Source organism: Phlebotomus papatasi, chromosome 4 (genome assembly GCF_024763615.1).
Source record: "Phlebotomus papatasi isolate M1 chromosome 4, Ppap_2.1, whole genome shotgun sequence".
NCBI lineage: Eukaryota > Metazoa > Arthropoda > Insecta > Diptera > Psychodidae > Phlebotomus > Phlebotomus papatasi.
In genome coordinates, this window is record NC_077225.1 from 5,223,886 (window position 1) to 5,249,897 (window position 26,012).

The 26,012-nt window shown below is 35.8% G+C and overlaps 2 protein-coding genes across 2 annotated transcripts; both read left to right on the plus strand.

The window, feature by feature from the left end:
- Positions 1-786: 786 nt before the first annotated feature.
- LOC129808605 (uncharacterized) lies at positions 787-1,947 on the plus strand. The gene has a single exon (XM_055858388.1). The coding sequence runs from the start codon at positions 787-789 to the stop codon at positions 1,945-1,947; it is 1,161 nt and encodes a 386-aa protein (XP_055714363.1).
- A 60-nt stretch (positions 1,948-2,007) lies between these two features.
- LOC129808606 (uncharacterized) lies at positions 2,008-6,147 on the plus strand. The gene has a single exon (XM_055858390.1). The coding sequence runs from the start codon at positions 2,008-2,010 to the stop codon at positions 6,145-6,147; it is 4,140 nt and encodes a 1,379-aa protein (XP_055714365.1).
- The last annotated feature ends 19,865 nt before the right edge of the window (positions 6,148-26,012 follow it).

The following is a 26,012-nucleotide window of genomic DNA, read 5'->3' on the forward strand; positions in this document are numbered from 1 at the left end:
CAACAAACTACGCATGTTACAATTGGATTTTCTGCAGCTGATTTTACACCTATAGTGCGGACATCAGTTATACATTTTCAAGCTGTGGATTCAGTGGATTTCACTCATCACTTATGGAATTTATGAATTGAAAATAAAAATTATATAATTGATTGTTTTGATTCAAAGTGGAGACGAGCTCCATGAGAAAAGCGTTAAGTTTAAATTTCATTTATATCCTGAAGTTAGTCATTTTTTTCCTTTACAAAATTGAAATGTCATCTTTTTCACCCTAACCTAAAAAAATTAACTCTCTTGCATCATCATCACGGTCGCGAAGACTCGCCATTTTGACTTAGAGAAATAAATCCAAGTTTCTTAAAGTAATCTTACGCTTTATTATTACAATCATCTTTTCATCATATTCCCAAAGATTCGAGGCATCAAAGGACGAGTGAAGATTGTTTATCGGGCAAAGAGAAAATTTTCTTTTTCGCCAGATATATAATCCTTATTCACTCCTTATTCACTCACAGGTTCGTACAGATCCCACAGGATCCAGCCTGGGAACATTCATTCGTATCATCCATTCTCACACATTCTTTCTCACGCCATACACACAGGTTTGTCTCGCGACCATAAATTGGTCCTTCTCGGTTTGAACACAGACACTGGAGAACAGTACACTTCCGGAAGTCTTGGGCCAGCATCAGCACAGCATCTGATCGTCCAAAACGTTTGCGCCGGTGTCCGAAGACGCAGCAGATTTGAGAACCGAGCATCCGGGGGAAGCTCTCCATCACAATCATGGCTCCATCGCTAGCCAGACTTCGCAGTGAGCGTGGTACATGCAAGGCCACAATCACAAAAATCGAATCTTTCCTGAACACTACGGAAGCCCTCTCGGAAGAGGCCCTGAAATGTCGTCTTGTCTCACTTCGGCGCGCAGCGGAAAAGTTTGAGGTTATCCAGAGCAACATCTACGAGTTACTGGACGATGGTCAGACTGCCCTCGACAACGAAGAAGCGGAAGTTGCCAATTTTGAGGAGAGGGTTGTTGTACTTGAGACGAGAATCAATTCTTTGCTTAAAACATTCATCATAACCTCAAATCAGTCAGAAGCTTCCGACGTAGATGAGGACAATCTCACTAAAATGGCCATGACATTGGCACAGGCAATCAGGGATGGCAATCAGGGTCCTCGACCTCAACACATGAAGCTTCCTCAATTAGATATTCCTAAATTCTCAGGGGAATATACTGATTGGCGGTCTTTCAGGGATCTTTACAAACGCAGCATTCACCAGAATGCAGATCTTTCGGCAGCTCAAAAGTTCCAATACCTACAAGGGCTCGTCGAGGGTAAAGCTAAGGCTGTCATCAAACACATTCCGGCCACGGATGAGAACTATGAGGATGCCTGGCAAAGCCTGGAGAAAAGATTTGACAAGAAGCAATGCATTCTTTTCTCTCACATCGATGCATTTTTCGGACTGAAGAATGTCCCTGACAGCCACCCAATCGGCCTCAGAGGCCTCCTGAATTCAGTTCTGGAGTCAATCAACGCTGTCGATGCTCTGGGCTACAAGGAAAGGGATGTGTGGCTGATGAACTTCATTCTTCGCAAAGTGGACAAAAATACTCACGATCTATGGACAGCGAAGTTTCCACAAACAGATGTTCCTTCCTGGAGTGACTTTTTGGATTTTCTCGAACGCAGATGTGACGCACTGGAAGCATCCAGGTCAAACAATCCATCATCTCAACATCAAGAGGGAAATTCCAAGAGCTCTAAGACTTCCAAGCCTCCCAGGACAACATTGGCAGTAGCAGTACAAGTTTGTGAAATGTGTGAGCAAGGAGCACATTTCAGCTATCAATGCCCCAAGTTTGTGGCTGCAACACCGCCTCAGAGACTTCAGCTGGCCAGGCAGTGCAAGTTGTGCTTCAACTGCTTGCGAAATTGACATACAATTGATACTTGTCAAAGTTCAAATTGTCGTAAATGTCAATTAAAACACAACACAATGTTACATGAGGCGCTTTTCCCACAGTCTGGGGGCTCACAGGTTACACCAGTAACTTCCACACCAGTGGCATCAGATTCCCAGTCAACCGGGGGAACTCAGCCGAGTTCCTGTGTCAGCAGTAAGGAGATCCGGACTGTGTCCAAGCAGATTCTTCTTCCTACGGCAATCATCCTAGTGAGAGGAGGCGATGGTCGCATCCACAAGGGAAGAGCCCTCATAGACTCTTGTAGTCAGTCAAATTTCGTCACAGCTTCCTTTGCCCGGAAGTCTTGGCTACCCATATTCAATCAGGGTGGTCAGGGAGTATCTGGTATTGGGAAAAACACCACATCAATTTCCAATGCCACACGTTTCACATTCACCTCTCAAGATGGGCAATTCATGATGACAGAGGACTTCATGATCCTTGAGAACATCGTCGAAGATCAGCCAAGATCATCCTTTGCAATTTCTTGGCACATTCCACCAGGGATTCAGTTGGCTGATATGGAGTTCAATGTCAAGTCTGGAATTGATATACTTCTCGGAGCAGAGGTATTCATTCGATCACTCCGTCCGGAACGCATTGAAGGTTCACCGATTCTTCAAGACACAGCATTTGGCTACATTGCTGTCGGGAATGTAGCACCTGAAACCCCAGCTACAAGCTTCAGTTCTTGCATTTCTACGTGTCTTTGCTCACTCAATAAACAAGATCCACTTCACAAGCAAATGGAGAATTTCTGGTTGGTGGAGGAGCCACCTTCGACTGGTCAGATCATGAGCAAAGAAGAGCAATTGTGTGAAGAGCACTTCATACAAAACACCACACGAGACACTGAGGGTCGCTATTCCGTCAGGCTCCCTGTCCGGGAAAACATTCACACTCTTGGGGATTCGGAAATGCTGGCAAGAAAGAGATTTCTTTGCACTGAAAGAAAGCTTCAACGGAATTCTGATTTGCGAGAGAAATACATTGCCTTCATGCGAGAATACGAGAGTCTAGGACACATGCGTCCACTCCCGGTGACCTACCAATCCGACAGACCCGCAGTCTATTTGCCACATCATCCAGTCATCAAGGCATCATCCAGTTCAACACCCGTCCGGGTAGTGTTTGACGCGTCGGCGAAAACAAGCACCGGAGTAGCCCTGAATGATGTGCTAATGGTAGGACCGAAAACACAAGACGATCTTTTCAACATTTTACTCAGATTCAGAGAGCACAACATAATCATTAAAGCTGATGTGAAGAAGATGTTTCGCCAGGTGCTCGTGCACCCAGACGACCAAAACATGCAGCGCATCTTCTGGAGAGAATCGCCTCAACATCCAATTCAGACATACTTATTGTCCACGGTCACGTACGGCACGGGGAGCGCAAGTTACCTCAGCACCAGGTGTATCAAACAGCTTCTGGAGGATGAGGGAGACACCTACCCATTGGCCAAAGTAGCAGCATCTCGTGATTTTTACGTGGATGATTTTCTATCTGGTGCCCCGACAGTCTCTCAGGCACAAAAACTACAATCACAAATCGAAGCACTCATGCTGAAAGGTGGCTTTCAGCTCTCCAAATGGATGTCAAATTGTCCAGAGGCTCTCAGGGATGTTCCATACAGTGAGAGGGAGATAAAGGAACCATTGGATTTCACCTCTACGGAAACAATTAGTACTTTAGGCCTGCAATTAAATCCAGTGACCGATGAATTCTCGTTTGATGTCCAAAACAACTCACAGTCAATCAGCAAGAGGAGCATACTTTCTGAGATGTCCAAAACATACGATCCCCTTGGGTTTTTGGCACCGGTCACAATCCAAGCGAAGATATTGATGCAGTCTCTGTGGCAATTAGGAGCAGATTGGGACGACAGTCTTGAGGAGAATTCAGTTGCAGAGACTTGGCGAGAGTACCAGAGGAATCTTACGATGTTGACAGATTTTCGCATTCCACGACACCTAACCTCACATTTACAGTCCCTGGACACAACATTTGTGCAGCTTGCTGTGTTTTGTGACGCCTCTGAAAAGGCCTATGGAGCTTGTTGCTATCTTCAAACTATCGATCGAGTGACAGGTGACGTGTTTACAAGTCAACTTTTGTGCGCGAAAACTCGTGTTGCTCCCCTGAAACAAGTTTCTTTGCCAAGATTGGAGCTTTGTGGAGCTGTTCTCGCCATGAGACTTCTCCAGAGTGTTCTCTCAGCAATTACAGTGAAAATTCATTCCATCAAAGCCTTCACAGACTCCACAATTGTGCTGTGTTGGCTCTCAGCAGAACCTACAAAGTGGAAAACGTTTGTCGCGAATCGTGTTTCACAAATTCAAAGTGTTTTGGGTCGAGAATCTTGGGCTCATGTGCCATCTGCGATGAACCCTGCTGATCTTGCGTCACGAGGAGTCAGCCCACCATTACTCAAAGACAACAAATTGTGGTTCAACGGCCCAGACATGAAGAAAATTCCAAACAGTGCAGATTTTCCAGTGCCAAATTTGACTCAAGACGAACTTGAGCAAAAAGTGTCGTGTGTAGTGTCAACAAAAAACGATTTCTGGGAAATTATCGAGCGATTTTCATCCCATTCAAAATTGATCAAGTGTTTGGCCTATTGGAGGCGATATTTCGACAATCTCAAATGCCTCATTGAAAAGAAAAACATCAACAGTGGCCCACTGACCGTCAGGGAGCTCAGGGCAACAAATACCCTTGTGATTCGTGCAGTGCAAAGTGGTTATTTTTCAGACGATATCAATCGTCTCAGTGCCCGTGAGAAGCTTGCCAATAGTTCGAGAATTAGAGACTTAAACCCCTATCTTGACAATCAGAAAATACTCCGAGTGGGGGGAAGGATTGCAAATGCACCAGTGTCATCAACACAAAAGCATCCTGCTCTTATTCCTGACAAACACCCTTTTACGCAACTTATTGCCGACAAAATTCACCTCGAAACGTGCCATGGGGGCCCTCAACTGATGTTGTACACTTCCCGACAGGAATATTGGACCCTCAGAGGATTGGATGTCATGAAGGCAGCCCGGCGCAGATGTGTTAGATGTTTCCGGTGTCAACCTCATCCCATGCACCAGCTCATGGGGGACTTGCCACCCTATCGTCTACATTTCACCAAGGCTTTCGACAAAGTAGGAGTGGATCTTTGTAGCTACTTTCTTATTAAAGCCACACTCAGAAGGAATGCGAGCACCAAAATGTACGTCACAATTTTCGTATGCATGGTCACACATGCAGTGCACCTAGAACTCGTCACGGATTTATCCAGAGACGCATTTTTGGCGGCCTTCCGGCGATTTATCTCACGTCGTGGCAAACCATCAGATGTTTTCTGCGATAATGCCAAGAACTTTGTAGGGGCAAATCGTCATCTTCAAGAGGTACGTGAAACATTATGCAACAAAAAGGATCAGGAGTTCATCACGCAGATCGCTGCAGAAGCTCAAGTCAACTTTCACTTCATCCCGCCAAGAAGTCCGCACTTCGGAGGAATGTGGGAGTCATCCGTAAAAAGTTTCAAAAAACATTTCTACCGCATCGTAGGCACCAGTTCTCTTACTCAGGAATCCATGCTGACAATTCTTGCGGAAATTGAGATGTGCTTGAATTCGAGACCATTGGCACCTATGTCATCATGTCCTACAGACTTTACAGCATTGAGTCCTGGACATTTTCTTATTGGACGTGCACTCAATGCCGTACCCGATCACGACTTGACCGAACTGCCTTCAAATCGTCTAGATAAGTGGCAGAGGAACCAGCAGATTGTCCAGCACTTCTGGAAGCGATTCAAACAGGAAGTGTTTTCACAGCTACAGCAGCGCAAGAAGTGGAAGGACAAGCAACCAGAGTTGAGAACTGGAGATCTGGTCGTAATCATCGAGGACAATCTACCGCCCCTCTCATGGATTCTCGGCCGTGTCACGGAAATTCATGTCGGACGAGATGGACATGTACGGGTGGCCAAAATCCGGACGCAGTATGGCGAATACGTCAGAGCGATCACCAAACTGGCTCGCCTACCAGAAGACGTTCAGAACCCGGAGGTTCTGCCGGGGGAAAATGGAGACGAGCTCCATGAGAAAAGCGTTAAGTTTAAATTTCATTTATATCCTGAAGTTAGTCATTTTTTTCCTTTACAAAATTGAAATGTCATCTTTTTCACCCTAACCTAAAAAAATTAACTCTCTTGCATCATCATCACGGTCGCGAAGACTCGCCATTTTGACTTAGAGAAATAAATCCAAGTTTCTTAAAGTAATCTTACGCTTTATTATTACAATCATCTTTTCATCATATTCCCAAAGATTCGAGGCATCAAAGGACGAGTGAAGATTGTTTATCGGGCAAAGAGAAAATTTTCTTTTTCGCCAGATATATAATCCTTATTCACTCCTTATTCACTCACAGGTTCGTACAGATCCCACAGGATCCAGCCTGGGAACATTCATACATCATTCATTCTCACACCTTATCATACACGCAGGTTCGTACAGATCCCACAGGATCCAGCCTGGGAATATTCATTCGTATCATCCATTCTCACACATTCTTTCTCACGCCATACACACAGGTTTGTCTCGCGACCATAAATTGGTCCTTTTTCGCCAGATATATAATCCTTATTCACTCCTTATTCACTCACAGGTTCGTACAGATCCCACAGGATCCAGCCTGGGAACATTCATACATCATTCATTCTCACACATTCTTTCTCACGCCATACACACAGGTTTGTCTCGCGACCACAAAGCATTCTCCAATCACTAATGTAATACTTTACACTGACAATGATGATAAAGAATTGTCAATTTCAGTTCATTTTATGATGTTTAATAATAACGTGTGTATTGTATTGACGCAAAAATCTTCTACAATTGTTCTAACAAAATCAGAATTTTTAAAATTGGTATCATTGAATGATTTTTTTAAGTACACATTTATATATAATCATTCTGTTAAATATTATGTAGCTGAATATTGTAATATGTATGAAGATGTTGTTGTGGACACACAAATTAAAATACTTTTAAGTATTCACTGTTGTTTATTGTGCGACAGTTCCAAGACAATTCCGCTGAATCGAGCGGTTCATACAATTTTTATTACATTTTAATGACCTAATTATACAATATTTAAGAATTGAGGTAAAATATAAATAGTAAATATAAATAGGAACTAAGGAATGAATGATTTAATGTTTTTACAAATAGGAAGAAGTGTTTCACAACACTCCTATCCCCTTAGAATAAGTGCTTTGCATGATTATATTAAAGTTATAAAGTATATTTAGTATAATCTTAGTTGCTACATTGCTTTTTTTTTTGAACTATTAAAGTATACAGATAATACTCTTAAATTTACAGCTAAAAATTACAAATTTCCCTTTTTTTTGAGTGTTTATAATAAGTGCTTTTATTAAATCATTAATTAATTAATTTATTCATTTTTTTTTTGTTAGTTAAAAGTAATACTTCTGCTAGAATGCAATTCAATCGAGTTTATCAAATCATCTCTTAATACATCTTGGGATCTTAAAATTAAGTTTTGAGGGATTGTCATGGGTATAGGATTGGAAACTGTAGGGGGTTGTGGCGTAATGCTTATGTTAGTTTGTGGTGGTTGGACACTTGTATTCGTTCCATAGGAAATTCCTGTTGTTCTGAAGCATTTAAAATAAATTATGAGAATAAATATTATGATTAACGCAGTTATTCCTGAAATATTAGGGAGGACGTGCTTTTCGATAATAGGGATTTTATCATTCGAATTTTGTGTTTTCGTAAGGTAGTGACTTTCTTGTAAGAGCGCATCGATATATTTCCTATGAGTATTGGATGTTATAGTTAGTAAGCCTAATTCTTTTTCCGGTTCATGTTTGAAATCTATGCTTTTCATCTCACCCATCTGTTCAAAAGGTGCTAGGATATAGCTTGAATTAAAGGAATTTTCGGAAAATATATAAATACCGTCACTATTTAGTCGACAGCTTTTACTCAATTGAATTATTCCTTTAGATGGCAGTTCCACAAATTGAGCTTTTCTTTCTGCGCATTTAATTTGGACTTTGGAAGCTGTATTCAGAATAAACAGGAAAATACTCTCTTTAAGACTCATCCACATATTGAATTGGAATTTATGTGGTAAAAGCGTACATTTATCTGAGAGTCCTTTACTTACAGAAAATTCGCAAGTAGCTACAGAAGAGCTTCTTATAATATTTATAGGACAAATAGGAGGTTGAATGGTCCGTGTGCATTCATTAAATTTATTATAATCAAAAAGAGCGTACGAATCGTAATTGTTATCAATAGCTATGAATGGGTAATGTATATTGATTGTTTTAAAAGATTCATTACGCATATATGGTAAGGGAATAATATGGTATAAAGTGTAGGGAGGTGTTTTGCATAAGGGTATATCAACGAAAGCTGTTATTCTTGATAAGGATCCAATAATTCTTAATTTGGCTACATTGTATAATTGAAATAGTGACATTGCTGGGAATGTAGTCATTTCGGGCAATTTTAATTTTAGTTCGTTGATTTGAGACTTAAAATTATCAGGAGGGAGAAGAAGTGGATGACATTTTCCACCGATTGCAGCTTGAGTAATGGTTAGGACTTGATCAAGGTCATGTTGTACCTTTTCAATTTCTAATGAAACAGCATGTTCTATGTGTCTCCAGAGATCAATGTTAACCTGATGAAATTCAGTATTCTTTAAGTCATTTACCATTTTCACAATACTATTTACTTTTAACTGTGTTATTGATAAATCTTGTCTAATTTCATCAGATTCCGCTAATGTTGAGTTTATTAGGCTTGTATGGAGTTCCATTAGTCTCATTACTTGATCATTTTTGCCTTCGATAAAATCTAGTTTATCAGATAGACTTGAAAGATCTTCTTCTGTTGCTGTTCCGAATAAGAATTTAGAAGCATAACCAACGATATTAAACCATCCACGTTTTTGCCGTTTAATGGGAGGAGTATATTCAGGATGTAATAATTGTTTAACAATATTGAAGGTTCTTTGACTGGTTCTAAAATTTGCACTGATTCTCATGATATTTTCTTTGCATTTTTGATAAATTTGAGAGTTTGTATCATTATAAAGCAACTTGCAGGCTTCATCTATTTCATTAATGTAAGTTTCTAATGTATGGAGTATATCTTCAAACTTCGGAAGTTCTAGGGATGCTGCAATAGTCCAATGCGAGTCGGTCAAACATACAGGTCCAAGGTCAAGAATATATGCATTAGTAGCATCTTCCAATGGAATTAATCGGAATCCTTCTGTTTCGGAACAAGCAGTTGGCAAGACGAATAGTAAGGTTAATACGATAATGATCGTGTCTGCAAGGAAATGATGAAAGAGATTGTTAGGATAATGGTCGTTAAGGAGTTTCTTCGTAATACAGTTTTAGCAAATTGTTGTGATATGTTTTCTCCTTGTGCCCAATTTGAATTGTTGTTGTCACAGGAGAATTTATTTTTGTTACCAAAAAGGGTCCCTTCCTCTTTTCTAAAAATTTTGAACATTCTCCAATTTTTGGCAGTGACTTATTAATTAACAGAACTTTGTCTCCAACTTGAAATTCCGCAATATTTAGTTTTGAATCATAATATTCTTTTGATTTGTGTTTATTGACTTTGAGTAATTCCGCGGCAGTTTGTTGGGTTGAATGCAATATTCGTCTCAGTTCGGTGTAATAGTCGTCAAAGGTATATACAGGGTTATTTTGGGGTTGTGAAAATGAAGAAATGTCTAGTTTGTTACCAAAGATTAATTCATGAGGGGTGAAATTATGCGCACTGTGTTTTGCTGAATTATAAGAAGCTACGGCTGAGCTTAAATAAAGATCCCAGTCTTGGTTCCCATTGTTTGTGAAAATTCGCAGATATTCAGCGATAGTACGATGACTCCTCTCAACCCCTCCAGAGGTCTGTGGGTGAAAAGGTGATGCCTGAGTCTTTGAAATTCCTAACAGTGTACATATCTTTTTGAATAGGCCAGCGGAAAAACATGGTCCTTGATCACTACAGACTTCGATAGGTGTCCCAAATAGGCATATAAACTTGTCTACAAAAACTCTAGCAACTGTTTCTGTAGTTTGATCTGCCATTGCAATTGCTACAAGATATTTTGATAGCTCATCATAGATAGTTAAAATATATTTATTACCTCTCTCTGTAAGCATAAGGGGACCTACTACGTCTATAGTAACACGATAAAATGGGAAAGGTGGTGTAGGTGTTATCATCATGGGCATTCGAGTGTTTGGGGATACCTTGTTTTTCTGGCACTTTTCACATCTGTTAATAATTTTTGATACTATACGACGCATGTTTTTAAAATAATATTTTTGGCGAATTCTGGCGCAACTTGCTGTCACTCCCTTGTGTCCACAAAGAGGTGATTCATGAAATTCTTTGACGATTGTAGTTATTTTCTCAGCGTCACGTAACCTACTAATCTTGTTCTTGTAAATAAGTACCTTCGTTTTTCCTTCTTTAAAAATGAAGTTAAGCATTCGTTTGATTACCGGGTATTTAAGAGTAGGAATGAACAGGTTTTGCTTTTCCATTTTTATAGTTGAAATGTTTTGGGTTTCGCAAAAGGCATAAAGTTTTTCAAAAAGACAAAACATTGTTTGATAACGAACGTAAGGGATATTGGGTAATTTTGCAAATATGTACGTAATGATATTTAATTCCTTCGCGAATATTTCGCCGGTTTGTATGGAGGATAAAACATGGAGAATTAATGTTTTCTGAATTTCTGGAAAGTCTTCCGGAGTATTGCTGGAACTCACAAAGAGAAATTGGAATCCTTTCGGATTGTTTCCAAAGTACTCGTCACTTATCTCTTCGTATACTTGTGGAAGATCAATTTCTCGTAGATTCACGAATTCTTCATATGGCGTAATATTAAGATCATGCGTATTTTGGGGTTCATCATGTAAAATTTGTTGTTCATTCAGTTCCAATGAATCATTGACAGCAGAAATTTTATTATTTTATTGATTGTTCAGTTCTTTGTTGATTGCTCTCGTTTGCGCCCTTGTGACTGCGAAAATTTTTGATTCAATGTTTTTATGGGACAAATTATCTTTATTATTGTCGTGTGCTTGAATGTCCTCGCGAATCGGAATACGGGATAAGGCATCCGCTACTACGTTTAATACGCCTGAAGTATGAATAATTTTATAGTCATAACCTTCTAGTTTCAACCGCCACCTGAGGATTCGGCAACCCGGATCCTTAATTTTGCTAATAGATACCAAAGGCTTGTGATCAGTTACAACCGTGAACCTCTTTTTTTCTAGAGCCTCTTTTTCAATTGTAGCATATCTTATTTCTGCCTTATTTAGTATTCTGCTCCCATATGAAATGACTTTATCATTTTGGGAGAGAACACCTCCGATTGCAAACTGACTTGCATCGGTATAAAGTACGAAAGGTTGGGTAAAATCGGGATATGTTAAGATGGGGTCTGATATTAATTTATTTTTCAGGGTTGTAAAACTATCCTGACAAGAAGAAGTCCAAAAATATGGTGTGTCTTTCTTCGTTAATTTTGTAAGAGGTTTGGCGATTGCAGAGAAATTGGGAATAAAGCGTCTATAGTAGGATGCTAGTCCTAAAAATGATTTTAATTCGCGTAGATTGAGTGGAATAGGATATTCAGCTACTGCTCGCGTTTTTGAAGCATCTGGGCGCAATCCATCAGACGATATGCGGTATCCCAGGTATAATAATTCATTTTTAAAAAATTCGCATTTTTCAGGTTGTATTTGGAGATTAAATTGCTGGAGTCTTTCGAAAACTTTATGTAATTTAAGGAAGTGTTGTTCAACTGAGCTGGAATAAATTATTATATCGTCTAAGTAGGCCATACAACAATCTTCCAACAAATCTCCCAACACATTCTTAATCATTCTTGAAAATGCAGCCGGTGCGCTAGTCAACCCTTGGGGAAGGCGCTCGAATTCAAAATGTGAGCCAATTGCGTTAAAAGCCGTTTTTGGTTTACTGTCTTCCGAAATTTTCATCTGGAAATAACCAGATGCCAGATCTAATGTGGAAAAATATTTACAATTACCTAATCTGTCAAAGATGTCATCGATATTGGCAATTGGGTGTTGGTCTTTTATAGTAATTTGATTGAGTTTTCGGAAATCTATGACCACACGCCAACGCTTCTTACCGCTTAAATCCGATTTCTTTGGTACCAATAACAAAGGTGAATTGTACGGACTAAAGCTATGTCTGATAATTCCACTGTTTAGCATTTTGGTTATTTCTTTCTTTATATCGTCCCGTTGATGGAACGGAATCCGGTAAGGTTTTTCGTTAATTATTCCGCTTCCTGGCATTGTTTCAATCTTGTATTCCGCGCATGTAACGTGAGATAACTTATCATGTTCGAGATGAAAAATTTTGTTAAATTTCTCACACATTTCGCGTAGTTTGTCGTATTGCTCTTTAGTTAGATTTTGATCGATGTTAATTTTCTGCATTATTCCTTCAGTTCTTATTTGGTTATTTGAGGGAGAATATGCGTCTGTAGGCATTAAATTATAAACATTGAATTCCGATAATGACTCTATATCTGGTACGAATTGGTGCACTTGAACTTCAAATTTTGTTGTGTTGACAACAGGTATTCTTGCTTTATGCTTTGTTGGGTGTACAATGCACTCCCGTGAAAATATTTCCTTATTGTCATCACAAAAAAATTGCTTACATAGCAAAGGTTTGTTTTCTGGAAATGTGAATTCAATAAATGTTTCAGAATTGGGTTGTAAGCAAAATATGTGACCTAATTTTTGCTTAATTTTGCAATCATTTGTTTCTGTGTCAATGCTTTTGGAATTTGCTGAGCTATTTTCCTGATTTTCTTGAACGCTGTCCCCAATAAGTGAATGATTTATATCTCGAGCTTGAGATGAAGAAGAGGATGTAGAAGTAGATTCTTGTGTTGTATTTTCTGACTGACCTTCGTTTGAGGTTTCTGTTCGTGTTAATTGCATTTGATCAAATGGGTAGCGTAAGAAAGGTACAGATAGTCTCAACTCATTAAATAAAACATGACCTGCTTTTACGTGTATTACTGCGTCTAGTAGGTACATTAAGTCCCTACCAATAATTCCGTCAAATGGTACGTGATTACTTGGGAGAACGTGAAGTTTTGTATCTACATCAATTTTTCTAAAAGATGTAAATCCCATTTGCATTTTTACAATTCCTAGAGTTCTTACTTGTCCCTCTATGATTCCACCTATTGAAATAGTTTTGGAGACAATTACAGGTGAATCAGGATGCAGGGATTTTACTTTAACAAACGAATAAGGAGATCCGCTATCAATGAGAAATCTCAATTGAGTTTGTAGGCCTTCAACCCTACAGTACACATTTATTATTTGAGGGTTTTCTGGTTGTGTGATAAAGTAGCTTGGTACCGTGACCATCTCTTCAGGGTCGGCAGAATACTTTAAAGTTGTCCTGCCGACCTCATCTCGTTTTCCTGATCCTGTTCGATATTTTCAGGCCTTCCTTCGTCTGTAGTAAACATTGCAGTGGAATTGAAATCCCCACCCCGTGGATTAAAGATCGTAGTTTCATTATGGTTAAGGGTTTGGTTAGATGATCGGTTGAAGGAATTGTTGCGATTCGTGTTATTAGAACTCTGATTTGTATTATTGAATGATCGATTTCCAAACGAATTTTGTCTGGGCGGAATGTATTGTGAATTGTTTCGATTAGCGTTTTGTTGGATATTCGTGGAAGTAGTATTATTACTGTTATTAAACGAATTATGTCCTCGATTAAAAGTTTGATTGTTTGTATTGTTAAATCTGTTGGACGTATTGTTAGATTGTGTTGCATTCGTGGTATTTCTATCATTACTCGATTGATTTGCACTTCTGTCATCGTTATAAAAAGTAAATGATTTCAGTCTATTTTCAGCAAACAGGACAGCAGATGTAATATTAGGGAAAGTCTTTGCCATGAGTAAAATTCTTGTATCATTGTTTCTAATCGAATTGGCAAATACATCTATAGCCATTCTAGTATTATTGTCCTTAAGGGATGTGGGAAGACTACCACTAAACTGAGATGCATATGCACTATTTAAAATTTGAAGTCCTTCTTCAACTCTCTTCCCAAATTCTTTAATATTTTCTTTAGGGCGCATAGAAATTTTCTGTAGTGCAAGAATAGCATCACTAAGAGATACTTCTGGGGTAATTACAGATAGAAGAGCATCTTTGAATTCATAAAATGTGTTAAATGTTTGCCCTCTTATATACGAATACATTTCAGGACTTAATTTAAATGACAAAAGTCTTATGAATTCCCGATCTTTAGAAAAATCTTCTGTCTTAAAAAATTCCTCATATAAATTATCGGCCAGGGATATAAATTGGGAAGCTGTGTTGTACTCACATGTACACTTTGGTACATCTTTGAAGATGTCACTGAATGAAACGACGCTCATGTTGTCAGATTTTGGTGGCTGAGTTGGCGATGTAGGACTCTTTGTAGTGTTCGACGGTGGAGGTGGTGGTGGAGTTGTCGGAGGTTTAATAAGGCTGCGTTTGGATGCTGGTGATGTCTTTCGCTGAAATGCAGGAGCTTTGATGACTGAAGAATTGGAGCCTGAAGAGTTGCAAGAAGTTTCCGAACTCGTTGATTGGCTTTTCTGCTGAGAAGTATTCTGTACTGCTTCTGGAGTAATAGGAGCTAGAGGCAGTGCGTTAATCTGCTCTATTATAGGTGTTACTCCGAGAAGAGATGCTGATGATCTATCAGGTGTAGTTGATGAAAAAAGAATTTTGCGTGGTCCAACTGGTGAATACTGGATTTTACTGCTTTTCTTGAATACTGAGTCGTCTAGTTGTAAATCATTTGGGAAAGTCTGGATACTGGATGATTCTGCAAGCTGGTCTTCTTCTTCTTGTTTGTTTCTGGTGACTGTCTCAGTAGCTTTTGGCAAATCCGATGCTGATTTTGGGCGTATCTTCTTTACAGTGTTCACTTTTATCACTTTTTCACGCAAGTGGAAACTTGTTCTATTATTCATTTATATTTTAAATTGCACTTTTCAATTGATTTCCACTTGGGTTTTCACGATGTGTTTAACCACTTCTGACACCAAATATGTTGTGGACACACAAATTAAAATACTTTTAAGTATTCACTGTTGTTTATTGTGCGACAGTTCCAAGACAATTCCGCTGAATCGAGCGGTTCATACAATTTTTATTACATTTTAATGACCTAATTATACAATATTTAAGAAGTGTGGTAAAATATAAATAGTAAATATAAATAGGAACTAAGGAATGAATGATTTAATGATTTTACAAATAGGAAGAAGTGTTTCACAACAATGTATGTAAAAAATATTCTCGTGGTGAGTTAGATTGTACATGGTTTACTCAACCAAGAGATGTACGCCCTCCAATCAATTATTTTCGTTTATTTAATGAAATAATATTTTATAGACTAGAAAATTAAATTTATGTTTAAAAGCTATAATATTTATTGAAATTTTTATAAATATCATTGAGAAATAAATTTATTAAAACTTATCAATTTGGTTTTTTTTCCTTCTTGTCATTTTTTCAAAAATTTCTCATAATATCATTGACTTTTGTGCTAAGAAAAGCAATTTTTTTTATGTTCTACAACATTTATGCAATGTGCGATGTCTTCATCGTCTTCATCAAATACATTGTATATGTTGTCTATATTTATTAACAATGTATTTGGGTGGTGTTTTGCCTTTATCAACCTTTTTTTCTTAAAGTGATTTATTTGACATTCACACGGTGCAATACGGAGTTCCAACTCAACTAAAGTCACAAAGTTTCTCTTGGTGAAGAAATTCGTGATAATGTGATAGTTGTGCAATAATTGCAAGAGATAATCTCACAAATAAGCATGATTGCAAGCAACCATACTTGCAAGCAACCAAAAGTTGCAAACAACCAAGGATTGAAATGAGAAAACTTATAAGCGACGAGAATGACAAACGAGTAAAGTTGCATAAGACAACCAACGTTGAAAAATCCAAGAAAAAATGGAAAAAACACTAAAAATTATTTTGAAACTGTCTTCTTTATTTCTTATGTTTTACCATAGTTTCAAAAAGTGGAATTTTTCCTGAATCAATTAACATTTTTTTCTTTTGTTGAGGTGAATATTCACCTGTAGTAATATTGGCATTACGCTTATGTCTTTTTTCTTTCTGGGGTGGCTCAATTGCCAATTCCACAGGCTTTTGGTAATTATATAATGGTTCCAAAATTTGCACTTCTGAGTCCTCGTAGTCCATTCCTGGAGTTTTTGAGTCATATCGAACAGGAACATTAGGGTGATTGATTGTTACACCCTCAGAAGGGTAGGAATAAGCACAGGTAAACGAACCACCCGCTTGTTCTTGAACAATATGTCCTGATCCTTCAGCTCCAGGTTGTCCTCCAACACCAGATTGTCTTGGATTAGTTCCTCCATTTAATAATTGTAAAATATAGAGAGATTATAAATAACAACAAATTTTGACAGTAAATATATAAATTCTAGTCATTTTTTTTACCTCATCGTAGACATTTGATCCGACTAATCTGATCTTTACATCTGCCCTCGAATAAATATTGACTTTCTTTAGGTCAAAGAAAGCCAACTCGTGTGGAGCATCCCTGCACCCCTGAGTAACTGTAGGTCCGTCCATTTTCGAATAGGCTGGGGTAAGCCACACATCGAAATCGTTTTCCGGAAGATTCACCCAGAAGCGTGGCTCTTCGCCTGCCGAACTTTGTGGGTGCCTTCTCTTCTCAATTGCCCCTATTTTAAACCATTGGTACCGTGGCAACTGAGTTACCGAAAAACTTTTTCGAGTAGCCGGCGCTCCCTCAGCTATCTCTTCAAAAAGATTTTGTAGACTGAATGATGCCTGTAATAGAACAAAATAACCAAATTATATTAAAATTGTATCTAAATTTTATAAAAAGTAAAAATGACTTTGAATTTATGATAAATAAGTACTTACCATTTTACGTCTTTCTTCGTCAAATTATTCTTTCAGAATGAAGTTTGAGATCAAGAATTTTTTTTATATATCAAAGAAAAAACCTTACTCAGCAAAAGGGTACAGTATGCAAACTGAGTATTTTTATATAAAAAAAAACTTCATTCTTATCTGGTTGAATGTCACTCCTTAGACATCTTTTTTCTACACATTATAAATTTTCTGAAATAGATTGAATAATGAAAAAATGCACATGAAACATTTTAAATCTTCTGAAATATACTACATGTATGTAAGCTGAGGGACGAGGTAAATTTTCACACACTTATGATTCTTTTATTCTTGAGAAGCATCATTTTTCTGTTGATCTATCTTGTTTTCTCGAAATTCCAATCCGCTGAAATTTACTAGAAGATAAAAGAGTGCATGTATATGTTTTTTCTCACTTTGAGACACAAAGGTGCATATAAATAATTCAATTTTTCCATTTTCTATCATTCGCGTTAAAGCGTCTCCTGAATAATTTTGTACTTGTGATCAGTGATTTCTTAAGAGTTTTATGATGGAAGCCAGGAAAATGGAACGCTTCCTTCTTCAAATGATTTATAAAAAGTACAGTGTCATCGAAATTTTAAATTTGTTAAATAATGATGAATTTGAGTCAATTCATTATCAAATTTTAAATGACATATTGAAAGAACAAATTAAACTGGACAAAACGCATGATAAAGTGAAGTTATTCGAGTGGATTGCCACTAATGGTGAAAAAACTCAATATCATGATTTGTGTGCACAGATTTTGCAAAAATTGTGTAAATCTGTGATTCAAGGACAAAAAAGAAAAAATGAAAGTGATTCCTGTGAACATTTCAATAAAAGAGCACGCAGTGCAGAAACATTGGATAATGAAAAAAAATGTCAGGAAGGTGGTGCTGATAGTAATACGGAAATCACAGAAAATAATGAGAATGATCGCGAAGAAGACAATTTTGATGGAAGTGACACGGAAACTACTGTAAACACCAAAAAACCACTCGTCGACGTTGTTGAAAAAATGCAAGCATTTAATAAAAAATTTAATGTGACTGAATTAAAAATTCTTTTTAAAATAAACCAACCAGAAAGTGCTAATGGATTTGACTGGCTTATAGAAGCATTTGATGAAATAATAAATGAAATTAAAATTGAAGCAGGACCTAATGACAGAGCTGTACTTCGCTTCGCACTTCCTGAATTACCTGAGGTGGAACCTATATACATTGGGCTAACACCTATCGTCAATATATCAGCTGACAGCATATTCGAGAGACTTGAGATGGTGAACCAAAGTAATTCGTCATTTTTTTCCAGTGAAATAATGGAAGTTACAGCTGAAATTGTTCACAAGTATTTGGGTAAGTTTGATAAAGATATTTTATTTACATAGTTATTTACGTATTATTGAATTTAAATTGAATATTATGTTAAATATTTAAAACAATAGGAGGAGGACGTTCAGTTCACAAACCTGCCCGAATGACTTCGTCAGAAATTGCTGTATTAAAAAACAAATCAGCAATTGACCTACAAGTGGAGAAAAATTGCCTTCCTGTTGCGGTGATATTCGGAATGGCACTTTTGGAGCCTGATTCCAAAAAAAGGACGCAGACCATACGCTCATATAAGAGGCATGAAAATAAATTAAATGCTGAAGTGGACAAAATAATAAAAAAAAATGTAATTTAAATTTAACTGGAAAACATGGCATTGAGGATTTAGTAGCAATCCAAGAAAAATTTCCAGAATATAGAATTTGCGTATATTGTGACAAACAAGATTTCAGAAATATGGCCTTCTGTGGCCAAAAAACGGCCAGAAATTTCAACAAAATTATAAATTTATTTTATTCAGTAGAAGATAATCATTTTTTTTGTATAAAATCACCTAGAGGATTTTTTTCATATAATTAGACGGTGCGACAAAATTTACCTTTTTGTGGGTGTCTTTGACGAGAGTGCCAAAACTTGTTAGAGGGTCATTTAAGGACCTCAAATCTGCAATCCGTTTGTCCGGGTCACCTCTAGATTTTTTTGGAAAAGTATTTTTTGTTTTTTGCTGTTTTATAAAATTCAAAAATTCATATCTCCGGTTCTAATTATCCGGTGGTAGTCACATAAAGCTAAACTGACGCGTAATTTCATCCTCTATAACTCTTGTGAACATATCAAGCATCTACGATGAAAATGAAGTATATTTTTTAAAGATTTTTTGAAAAAGGGCACCTAAAACAGTGCATTTTTCTGTGTTTTTTCCATCTTCTAGTAATTTTCCCACTTTAATAGAGCATTTTATATGTCAAATAACTATGCCTAAAATTTAGAGAATTTAATATTCTTTCATATCTTCTTGGTTTAAATTTTCTATCCTAATTCGTTTATTCACAATAATTTCTTGAAAATAAAGTGCATTAAAATCTCTTATTATATATAATTATATTAGTATCTTTGTCTAACCTACTGAAGAGCATTCTCTTTTGCACTCTCACTTACACATTTCATATAAAAAGAGGCGAAATGAAAAAAAGAGACGTATATAGAAATAAAGAGAGAAGAATAGTTTTTTGGCACTCATAACAGCTATTCTTCTCTCTCTATTTCTAAATATGTCTCTTTTCTTTCATTTCACCTCTTTTTATATGAAATTTGTAAGTGAGAGTGCAAAAGAGAATGCTCTTCAGTAGGTTAGACAAAGATACTAATATAATTATATATAATAAGAGATTTTAATGCACTTTATTTTCAAGAAATTATTGTGAATAAACGAATTATGACAGAAAATTTAAACCAAAAGAAAATGAAAGAATATTAAATTCTCTAACTTTTAGGCATAGTTGGTTGACATATAAAATGCTCTATTAAAGTAGGAAAATTACTAGAAGATGGAAAAAACACAGAAAAATGCACCATTTTAGGTGCCCTTTTTCAAAAAATCTTTAAAAAATATACCTCATTTTCATCGTAGATGCTTGATATGTTCACAAGAGCTATAGAGGATGAAATTACGCGTCAGTTTAGCTTTATGTGACTACCACCGGATAATTAGAACCGGAGATATGAATTTTTGAATTTTATAAAACAGCAAAAAACAAAAAATGCTTTTCCAAAAAAATCTAGAGGTGACCCGAACATACAGATTGCAGATTTGAAGTCCTTAAATGACCCTCTAACAAGTTTTGGCACTCTCGTCAAAGACACCCACAACGTGTCGCACAGTGTTATCAATGCAGCTATTGCGACCAACTACATAATAATAAGACCCACAGGTGCAGTGGGCAATGTAAATTTTACCGTGACTTTCCACCATGTGAAACTACACCAAATTTATTTTGTTGCACAGAATGTAATAAAAAGTTCAGAGGGAAAAAATGTTTTGAAAATCATAAGAGAAACAATAATTGTTCTGAAATTATTTTTTGCGAAAATTGTTTTAAATTGATTGATTATAACTACACAAAAGAACCACATAATTGTAATAAAATAAAATGTGAAATTTGTAAAAAAATTGTGGAGGCGCCACATTATTGTTATATTCAATCATACGTCACACGTCCACAAAAACAATTTTCTATTATATTTTACGATTTTGAATCAGAATTCATCAGAATGGATAATGGCTACACGAAGCATGAACCTAACTTATGTATTTCAAATATTGTATGCCATTTGTGTTATCAATCATGTATAGAATTTCCATTGATTGGAGATCTCTTAAAAATAAGAGACAAAAGACGGTTGGATTTTGAACATGTATGGAGGGAGAGAGAAGAAGGAAAAAGTGGTGAAAAAGATCAGCTGGAAAGAAAGTAGGGGAATGAGCGGGAACCAGTCTGGGCATTACGTAAGACTTGATATTTGCAAAGAGACGTGAGGAGAAAAGTTATTAGTTTATTTTGTGAATTATAAATTAAATATTAGTTCAAACTACAGAAAAATTTACGTGACGTAGAGTTAAACGTGTTCAGTGAAATCTAAGAGGAGAATACTTGTAAGTAAAATAATTGGTGAAGGTGAAAAGTGTGTTTCACTGCCTCAGTGGATTTGGAGAAGGGCATTTGGCGGTCATCGAGGAAACGTCTTCTGGAAAATCCAGCCGCCTACGTTCCGGATCACTGTTGAAGATATTTAATAAAGGAATATATATTTCCAGGTAAACTGGGCAGGAAGAAGAGGGTATTAGATATCACAGAATCCTATCACAGAGAAATTATTGTTTACCACAGGTACGTGAATATCACAAACGGTAGAAGGAAGCCCAAGAAACACAGTTCCTGACAGATTTATAACACCACAATATATTTATAGGTAATTCTCCACAAATCAAAAGATTTCCCAGCTGTATATCCAAATTGCGTAGATTTTCAAAAAAATTTTGATGGAAATGACTGTGTACAAAAATTTGTAGATTACATTTTTACGTTCAGAAAGTGGAAAGTTTTTGCTATTGCACATAACGCAAAAGCTTATGATGCACAATTCATCTTAGATGAATTATGTTCCAGATCTCTCAAAATTTATCCACTTTTAGTGGGTAGAAAAATATTAAGTATTAAAGTGGAAAATGTCCAATTTATTGATTCTATAAGTTTTATCCCGTTTGCTCTATCAAAATTTGGCTCATGTTTTGGTCTTATTAATTTAAATAAAGGAGAATATCCATCTAAATTTAATACAAAGGAAAATGCCAATTATATTGGGCCTTACCCACCTTTGGAAGTTTATCCTATTGAAAGTATGAATATTGAAAGATACAATGATTTTGTTGAGTGGTACAGAAACCAATACGGAAAGACGTTTGATAACAAAAAAGAATTACAAAAATATTGTATTCAAGATGTTCATATTTTAAGAGATGGGTGCTTAAAATTCATGATTGATTTCCAAAAGATAACAGGAATCAATCCTTTCCTGCAAGCTATTACGATAGCTGATGCGGTTATGAAAGTCTATCGACAGAATTATTTGATACCTGAAACTTTACCGATACTTCCAAAAAACAATTATAAGTCTTCTTATTTAAAATTACAAAGCAAAATTGGTAGAAAATGGTTGACTGCCTTAAATGATTTTTACGGAATTCAACTTCAATTTGAATATAAACTACCACATTCAAACATTATTGTAGATGGGTATGATGAAAAAAACAATACTGTCTATGAATTTGAAGGGTGTTACACCCACGGACATTATTGTATTTTAAACAGATTACACCAATGCAGTTCCGATCCACAAGATACCTTCGATAACAGACTTAAACGCAGAAATTTCAGGAAGAAGCAAATTGAGAAAATGGGATATTCATATAATTATATTTGGGAATGTAAATTTAATGAAGTTTTAAAAGATAAAGACATTTCATCAAATTTAGAAAATCATCCAGATATTGAAAATGAAACATTTAATTTACGGTCAGCAGTTTATGGTGGAAGAACGGAAGTTTTTCGTCTTTAACATAAAATAAAGGAGGGTGAAAAGATCATGTACTACGATTTTACAAGTCTTTACCCGTGGGCAAATAAGTATTCAACATATTTTAAAGGTCACCCAAAAATAGTAAAAGATATAGAAAATCCTCATGATCTTTTGATGTATAATGGAATTGCAAAATGTTCTGTGCTTCCTCCAAAAAAATTGTACATCCCTTGTCTTCCTTATAGATGTGGAGCAAAATTGTCATTTCCATTATGCGCAAAATGTGCTGAATTGATGAATGTATTTCATTGCACTCACAATGATGAAGAAAGGGTTTTGACCGGATATTGGTGCATTAAAGAAATTAAATTGGCAGTAAAACACGGTTATAAAATTATAAATTGTCAAGAAATTTGGTCATACGAAACTACGACGTACAATAGAGAAACAGGGGAAAAGGGACTTTTTGCCGAATATGTTGATACATTTTTAAAAATAAAACAAGAATCGAATGGATGGCCAAATAATTGCTCCACAGAAGAAGATAAAGCATCTTATATTGAAGATTATTTGAAAAGAGAAGGAATTAAATTAAATGAAGAACAAATAACGGAAAATAAGGGTTTACGTAGTTTGGCAAAAATCATGCTCAATAGTCTATGGGGCAAATTTGTGCAGAGAGACAATATGACGAAAACTGTTATTGTTAATTCAACAGAGGAATTTATTTACTATATGCACTCCCCCGGGATTATTATAAGTGATATTCATCCATGTGGCAAAGAGCAAATGTTGATACAATACTCATACATATCTGAAGCCGCACCATATGTAAAACATGTCAGTATTGGCGTAGGTATACGCACAACAACAAGTGCCAGAATCAAATTATATGAGACAATGTCTAAACTAGGCCAAAAATTTGTTATACTGCGATACTGACTCTGTAATATTTATTGTACCTAAAGACGAAGAAATTCCATTAAAAACTGGATCATTTTTAGGGGACCTAACTGACGAATTAACTATATATGGAGAAAACGCATATATTGAAGAATATGTATCATTAGGTCCTAAAACTTATTCTCTTAAAATATATGCACCAACTACACAAAAATATTTCTATAAAACGATTTGTAAAGGAATAACTTTGAATAAATTAGCATCTGATATTGTAAATTTTGAAACAATGAAAAATATGGTTAGTGATTCTCAAGATATTGGATATAGAGACATTACCCGTGAAAATAAAATTATAAGGACAAATAATTTTGCAATAGTTTGTAAGGATGTAACAAAAAGGTTACAATTTACGATTAATAAACGCAAAGTTGTTGATAATTATGACAGACTTCCGTTTGGACATGAATAATAATACTTGCAATTAAGTTAAATAATTTAAAATAAAATTGTAAAATATGTTTAAAATAAAAGTGTATTTTAAAAATATAATAATTTGTTTTATTTTTTTAAAAAATATTATAAATAGGAGTTGTTGTTTGGAGTTCCAATTTACTTTTCTTCGAGTGGCGAAGTATTCGACAGAAAAATGCTACAATTATGCGTTCCATTTACTCTAATTCTGGCAGGTCCATCAGGTTGCGGAAAAACTACATTTGCTCTTGAATTACTGAAAAATCTCAACAATATAACTAAAACGAATTTCGATGCAATATTGTGGTGTTTCTCTGAAACAGGAAGTATTGGAAAATTTCCAAAAATTAAGAATTTACACATTTCTAAAGGCATTCCTGAGATAATAGGAAAAGGTGAATATGATAAATTACCTAAACTAGTTATAATTGATGACTTGATGGCTGATAAAGGAAGTGAAGGAAGGATATGTGATTTATTCATTAAGGAATCACACCACAGAAATATTTCGGTAATTTTTATGTGCCAAAATGTTTTTTATCAGTCACGTTTTTCGAGAACTATATCTTTAAATACAAAATATATGGCTATATTTAAAAACATTCGTGACAAATCCCAATTTATGCCTTTAGCACGACAATTATTTTCAGAAAATCCATCCGAATTATTGAGAGTATATAAAGAAGTTACAAATAAACCTTTTGGTTATTTATTTGTTGATCTTAAGCAGAAAATACCTGAGATAGCCAGATTTTGCACAAATATTTTTGATGAAAATTGTACAATCTGTTTTGCGCCTACAGACGAAATAGGAAAATTAAAAAATGACGAAGAAGCAGAGACATATTACAAGATCAATGGGTGGTGGGTTAAAGCGAATAAAGAGCAACAAATATATTTTATATACGATTAAAAATTCTAATTCAAAATTAAGAAATATAATTCTGAAATATTGTGAGCCTTCAACTATTAAGTCTATTTGTGAAATTGCTCTCAATGTATTAAATGGTAACTACCCGTTGACTTCAAAAGAAATTCAAGGGTTAAGAAAGTATAAAAACAAGATTCGAAGTTTAACTTGTTCAAAAGGATCTTTGTGTTCAAAGAGGAAAATCCTCATTCAGAAAGGAGGTTTCCTACCAACACTTTTGAGTACAGTTTTCTCTGGTTTGTTAGGAAAAGTTCTGTCACAATGAATGCAAAAAAAACTAATAAGTTACAGCGAATGATAATAATTACACCAGAAATATTTGAAAAGATACGACCTTTATTGCATTTAACAAATATACAAAACAGTCTGGACTCTGAGATGTTTAATGTATTGAAAATTAAAAATCTTAATTCCATTGACAAATGGTATAGATACCGTCAGGTATTGCATAGACAAGCAGAGCTAAACCGGAGATCTCGTAAAGAACCTGATAAAATTCCAAAAGCTGAAAGACAAAAATATCATTCTCAAATAGGAACACAAACAAAAATGATATTTAAAGAAAATCAGTCAACAAGTATGACACCTAAGAAAAACACTGGAAGCAAGACACCTACTGGTGATCAATCTCTTTTTTGGGACAATTTTAATGAACAACACACATATCCTGATGAATCAATTGAAGAATTGAACATTACCAATGAGAAACCGTCTGAACCCTTATTTCTGCATGATGAAGATGTTTATGAAAATACTAGTGTAGAAAGTCAAGATGAAAATAAAGATGGATCAGATGAAATTCTTTTGCCTGAAAAAGAATTTGAATCTTTGCCAAATGATGTTAAACAGGTACTACTCAAAGGTGAAAATTTAAATAGAAAAAGTATTACAAGTTCAGATGGTGTTGTTTATAGTTTTCCTGAAGAATATATAGCTGGAATATCCAAATCTAAGAGGAAGACCTTAAAGGATAAGAAACCAACGAAAAAACTCATACTTACGTAACAAGGTCAGTAAAAAAGACACAGTCACAGATTAATTTTCCAACAGTAAAAAAATTGAAATGGCAAGAAATACCTTAGATAACGAATATTTAAATTTGAAAAGTAAAAATTTATATAAACGACCTGATCAGTTATATAAATCTGTTACAGCACATAACATTACTCAAAATGATGTACAAAACTTTTTAAAAGAATAGGATGTTTATACATTACAT